The sequence below is a fragment of the Limulus polyphemus genome, unplaced genomic scaffold, assembly GCF_000517525.1.
Source record: "Limulus polyphemus unplaced genomic scaffold, Limulus_polyphemus-2.1.2 Scaffold761, whole genome shotgun sequence".
In the NCBI taxonomy this organism is placed as follows: Eukaryota; Metazoa; Arthropoda; class Merostomata; order Xiphosura; family Limulidae; genus Limulus; species Limulus polyphemus.
Window position 1 is genome coordinate 3,616 of NW_013666371.1, and position 6,843 is coordinate 10,458.

At 30.7% G+C, this 6,843-nt stretch overlaps 1 protein-coding gene across 1 annotated transcript; it reads left to right on the top strand.

Annotated features, from left to right (window-relative positions):
• Positions 1 to 298: 298 nt before the first annotated feature.
• On the top strand, positions 299 to 4,491 carry LOC106460375 (C-factor-like). The gene is made up of 4 exons (XM_013920068.2): positions 299 to 371; positions 2,356 to 2,543; positions 3,420 to 3,569; positions 4,146 to 4,491. Exons 2-4 carry the CDS (start codon positions 2,493 to 2,495, stop codon positions 4,368 to 4,370), a joined length of 426 nt encoding a protein of 141 aa, XP_013775522.1. The 5' UTR covers positions 299 to 371; positions 2,356 to 2,492; the 3' UTR covers positions 4,371 to 4,491.
• The last annotated feature ends 2,352 nt before the right edge of the window (positions 4,492 to 6,843 follow it).

The window sequence follows — 6,843 nt, forward strand, 5'->3', positions numbered from 1 at the left end:
AAGGGAAGACACTGCTGATTCGTTAGATACTTTTCTTTACATCTTTTGCACTGATGGGACTCTCATTTACTTCATTCCACTTGACCAGTTGGACATTCAGTTACTCTATGATGCACATTTTCATATTGTTGGTTACTAAAGTTTTGTATTGATTCTCCTTTAAATTTGATATTTTGTACAATAATAGAAGTTCCATTTTATATAGAGTCTTATTATATCTAAATGTGAATTGAAAAATAAATAATACATTGTTAATAATATGTAAGATAAGTACATTAGCTACCAAAAATTTTGAATGCTAATTGCTGTTATTTCACAGGATTTGAATGAAATTTCAAGAAAATATCCAACTGTAAATATTCTTAAATTAGGTGAGTGAAACATATTCAAGTGGTTGATCAATATTTGATAATTGTGCATAGAACATGTAAAAAGAAAAAATAATGAAAGAGGGTATGAACAGTGTATTAATCATAAGATAGTTTAATGTTTCTATCCTAAAGATCCGCCACATTTGATTACTAGTTTGTACATAAATAGTTGCTTCAGTGAATAAGAAAAGGACTTACTTTCATTGCTTAACCACCTCAATTAGTGTTATAAAACCAGATAGTGTTTCTGCCATCTATAATCAGTCAACAGAGTTAGTTATATATATAACAAAGCTTTATTAGAATATTAAAAACAAAACATAAAGATTTTGTAATAAGGTACCATATTTGCCCATATATAATGTGCACCCAATTTTGTAAGGTTAAATTGAAGAAAATTTGTTTTTTTACACATCAATTGTACAAAATGTGTTGAATATTTCTAAATACAGTAAACAGCTATTGACATATTAAACATTTTTGGAAATCTTTCGTTGAAATTATTTTTATGTGCCAATTTTACAAAATTTATTGAAAAGTTTATACATGGTAATACACTAAGCTAATCATTCATCTTCATATAACTCTTTGTCATCGCTAGAACTGACACTACCATCAGATTTGCTTCCTTGAACCTTTGCCTCATCCTCTTCTGATTCCCACAGCATGTCATCATCCATTGCATTGGATATGCAACATTTTTTGAAAACCTTTAATGATTTTTGATGGTAGCATCGAGTAAAATACCTAACAAAATTGAACATGCGTGAATATAATGTGCAGTCAATTGTTTAGGAATATCTGGAGAAAAAAAAGTGTGCATTACATTCAGGCAAATATGGTAACAAAAGTGACAGAGAACAAATGAATCAGTAGTTATTGTTTCATATAATATATGACAACTATTTTACTGATATGAAGGGTGTCAAAAACTAAATTGTGATAAAGATATAAACTTGATATCCTGAGATGTTACTCAAAATGATGCTATTAATAGAGGCTTGTCTTTCTTTTATTTGGCAATTCTCTTTGATTAAATTTTTGAGAGGTCTGTAAAGGAGCAGTTAAAGAGCATTTAAGATTTTCAAGTTATATACTTTTAAGTTTCATAACTGTTACCAGAATTATGTTGACAAAGCAGTGTGGTATTTTCAGATAAAACTGATTTCCCAACAAGTATCAGACAGGTAAACCCACATTAACAGCAGATTTGATTAAGAAATGAGGGGAGTGTTCTGTAGTTGATAACTTGACTGAATTTTTAGCTGCCTGAGAAATAAATAAATTGGACATGCTTAAGGGACAGTGAAAATAATCCTCATTTAGACACAATGAAAAGTGTGCATACATCTGTAGACAAGTGGACAGTTGCCTCTACTGGATCAGTGAATAGCTCATCAGCTTTTCATCCCTCTAGATGAATCCCTGCTGATCTAGTCAAGATGAAAACCAAGTAGAACTGAACAAAGAAAGTGTACTCACTTTCTTCGTCCAGTTCCCTGACAGCATTCATCAGTTGTCATTTTCAGTTGATGTCATAATTGGCCAGCTAAAGATATTTTAGTGCTAATCTGTTTTATTCAGAGTCTACATACAATACTGAAATATCCCTGCAGGCAAAGGAGATGTCACCTACTTAAAAACCAAAAATTGAAGCAACTAGAACAAAACAAAAGTAACAACTTTCTGGACCATGTGACAGTATGGAAACTAAATAACTGGAATTATTTTTTTAAAGTTCTGTGTCACTATACATGGTAGAAAATGTAAGACATGCCTGCAGGTAAAATATTTTATTACATCATTACTCCACTTGGATAAAGTAAAACTTTTGTGATTACGATAAGTGCATTTAAAATATTTCCCAAGAATATTTCTGGTTAATTAGTTATCCTGAAAATCTGGGTTTATTTGATTGTAGAAAAAAGTAAGAAAATGTGTTTTATGAAGGAGATACATTTTATAGTAATTATTTTTTCTTTAGATCTTCTAGACTATGATTCATACACAAATGTGGTAGAGAAAATTAGTGAGATTGTTGGTCATCAAGGACTTAATGTTCTAGTAAACAATGCTGGTATTAACATCAGAAGATCATTGGATGAAGTGACCCAGAATGATATGATGAAAAACTATGAAGTCAACGTAGTCACTCCTTTAATATTTACCAAGGTATCCAGAATAGCTCTAATGTGTGTATATATATATTTAGGTGTTTAATAATACTGACACACTCAAGCTTCCAGAATAAAAAAAATGTTTAGCATGAATTTTCAAGAAATCTGATGAATCTGAAACATTTACCATCAAAACTTAAGTTCAGATCACAACTTAATGTTTGATATGTATCGTCTTATCCTTAGAGCTTGTAGCTATGAAAAAATGTAGACGATTCAAATTTTTGTATTGTTTTCTTTACTTGATATTTTTTTTGCTGCAGAATCAGAAATGCAAATTACAAGATTGAATTCTCTCTGTCTCCTTTTATTTTTAATAGAATATTGAAACACTCCTTAAATTAGATAAATAATAAAGAAGAACATCTTTTTTTGCAGTACACCTTGTTGAGTTCAATATCCACAACAGAGGTTGGGTGATGTGGTGTATATTTGATTATATATATGAAACATTGCAGAGTTCCTCATGATTGTACTACTTAGGTTTTAAATAGAGCATACTTAATACTTCACAAATACCCTGATATGTTTTATTCAATTTGCAACAGTTTTAAAATATGCTACATATGAGTTTCACCAGACGATATGTTTTACTAATCCATTCCATATTTAAGACACTGTCTTTGTTAAAGGTCATCTGCTAATTTTCTTTCATTAAATATACAGTAATAGGCCTAATCAGTTTCAGTTTTGTCTGCCTTAATTAGAGATAGAATCAATCATATTTGACTAGTTCATTCTTTCTTCTTTTTTTTTACTCTTCTAACTTAAAGATTTTAATTTATTTTACTTTAAATTAGAATGTTTAGCTGACTAGTCTTTTAAATCTTACTGGCATGACACTTATGTAACCAGATTATTTCACCCTCAGGCTGTTTTACCTTTGCTGAAAGCAGCTGCAACACAAAATGATACAAAGCCTTTTGGATGTTCTAGAGCTCTAGTAGTGAACATCTCTTCTGTACTTGGATCAATCCTTTCAAATGATTCTGGTGGACTTTATCCCTACAGAGCCAGCAAGGTAGATCAATTTTTTTTATTACATACCAAAGTAAGAGATTTTTTAAAGCTATGTACAATTCAAAAGTAATTCTTTTTATGAGAGATTGCCTTTTATTGTTACCTGATATCAAATTCCCACTAGTTTGTTTTATATTTTCAATAGTTAAACTAATTTATTATATTTGTATAATATTTAAAATTAATCAATAGTACAACATGAAACTTGAACACAAAAATTACTGAAAATTGATACACAGTTTAAATGCCTTTTTTTAGATGAGATTCACAGTGCACACTATGTTTATCATTTATTGCACTCTTGAATAATAATAAACAAATCAGAATACAAATAATATTAATGTCACATTAAAGTTTACAAAAAATATTTCCATTATAAAGATTTGTTATATTATGTAAAATGAATTCTGAAAGATGATTGTGCTCTTATTTCTCAAGCCAGTATATCCACTGACTTTAATTAATTTAATCTTTAAAAAGAACAAGTGTTTATTGTTTTTGATATTGTAATTAATGGTTAGTTGGCAGCAGTTTATTCATGTTTTTACAACATACTTTATTTGTTTTTGTTTTTCAGGCTGCTTTAAACATGATTTCAAAGTCCCTAGCTGTGGATTTATATTCTGATGGTATCCTCTCTGTTTCAATCCATCCTGGATGGGTAAAGACAGACTTAGGAGGACCTAATGCTCTTATTGACACAAGCACCAGTGTTGAAGGAATACTGGGAACTATTTTGAAAGTTAAAGAAAATGATAATGGACTGTTAATCAATTATGATGGTAAAGTTATTCCATGGTAAACTCAATTTTTTCTTTTGTAGAAAATGTATTGTCAATATTGGTGGAATTATTTTTACTTTGCTATGCAGCAACTTTGTGCTGACACAAAACTCTGACCATAATAAAAGCTCTTTTTATTTTTGTTTGTTTGTTTGTTAGAAGTTAAGCACAAAGCTTCACAATGAGCTATCTGTGCTGTGCCCACCATGAGTATCAGAACTCGTTTTCTAGCGCTGTAAGTCCGCTGTGCCTCTGGGGGGCTTTTATTTTTGACAAAATGTTGTTGATCATATGTGAATTGATTGAAGCAAGTTCACTACAGTGTGTATAATTATTTGAAAGTATTTTCTTGTCTGTAAAATTAGTAAAAAAAATGTGTCTGATGCTCATTTTGACTTGATAATGGGTTTAAAACAAAAAATAAGAATATTTGTAGTTCTAACTCGTGTATGGAGCATGAAATAAACCGTCAAAAAAACAGTTGCATATAAAACTCACCCACAAAAGAATATATCAAGTAAACACCACAATTAATGAAAGAAAAGAAAAATAATAATATTGAGAAACTTAAAACTTACTTATAACACAGACTAGAACATTCTCTTGTCTCTTCCCCCTCCCATACTTGTAATTACTCTTTCTTATGTTTCTCAACTACAAATAGAAAAATGTTGAATTCACATTTGTTCATCAGGTGACAAGTATCTTTTTTTTCTTTTTGTATATGGAAAATAGATAATTTGACTAAATTTTCATTAATACTAAAATCATGGGCTTTTGAGGGCTAGTGGTTAGTGTTCTGAATTATGAATCTGAGGGTTCATCATTCATTTTCTGTTGCCACTACACTATGTGCCATTGGTTCATTATAAGAATAATAGTCAATCCCACTATATGATCACATGGAAGTTCACTGTGGGTGCTGTTGACTAGCTATCTTCCCTCTAGTCTATCAATTAAAAATTAGACACAACTAACTTGTGTAGTTATGCAAGAATATCTCAAAGAAAGTAATATATCATAACATAAAACAACAATGGTGAAAGAAGGCATAGTCATTCATATTATAATATCAGCTCAGAAGTGTCCCAGTTGTGTCAAATGATTGTTTAGTAACACTACCAGATCATCATTATATTTCAAATAATTTAATATAGATGTTGCTGTTTTGATTAAACAAACTAATGTCAAAAATGCTGTTTTATATGTGTGTGTGCATCATTAAAAATTAAAAAAGTACAAAGTATATGCTAGATCTTTGGTCTCGATAAAGTGAATCAGTATTACGTCAGGCACAGCATGGCCAGGTGGTTATGGAGCTTGACTCACAATCTGCGGGTCGCAGGTTCGATTCCCCATCACATTGAACATGTTCGCTCTTTCAGCCATGGGGGCGTTATAATGGGATGGTCAATCCCACTATTTGTTGGTAAAAGAATAGCCCAAGAGTTGGCAGTGGGTGGTGATGACTAGCTGCCTTCCCTTTAGTCTTACACTGCTAAATTAGGGATGGCTAGTGCAGATAGCCCTCGTGTAGCTTTGCATGAAATCCGTAACGAAAAACAAACAGTATTACATCAAGAACTACATTAAATCTTCTTATAAAAATACAAAATAATTTTATGTTATTCACACATTAAAATTAAGTAATCCAACTAAAACTAATCAAATACTGATACTTGTAATTTATGAAGGAAGTTCAGCATGTACATATCTGTAGCATTACCTGTACTATTATTTGGATCTTTTCATAAATTGTGTGCAGACTAAAGTAAAATAATGTTGGTGACTTTCTAATGATGTACCTGACTTATTTGTATTTAACAAGATTTTAGAATTGACAGATGATTGGTAGATGAACAACGTGCCTTATTACATAAATAAAAAACCTCAAAATAGTCTATAATAAATTGCAATACAGTTCATAACCATGGCCTAAATTTCAGTACTTTAAGGTTTCTAGCATAATATATATAGATGATCTTATATTAACCCCATTGTACTTAAACATATGTAATTAAAACACAAGAACATACCAAACGAGGTAATTGTTACAACCAGTGCCAGATTTAGACTTGGTGAGGCATTAAGCTATATAAAGCTTGGAGGCCCCTTATTAAAAAGTTACACCAGAAGGTCTCACAAAGGTGAGTACCAAAACAGAACCTTGGGTCTCCACAAAAAAATTAAAAACATATATATATCCTTTTTAATTATTTAATAGCAAGGTATTTAAAGTGAAAAATTACATATTTATCATTTGGCTGGCTTGATCTCTCTCATAGATGAAATTTAAGCAAAAAAAAATCTGACATTTTGTGAGGCCCTAAACTGTAGCTTGTTTAGCTTATGCCTAAATCCGGCATTGATTACAACAAAGAGTTACAAAGCAGGTGAAAATTTTTTATAGTGAACTTGATGAAGATTGGCCTAAGTGCATTGAAACATCTCTCTTACACGGGTTTTCAATTATTTTGTTTATAAACTCTTCAT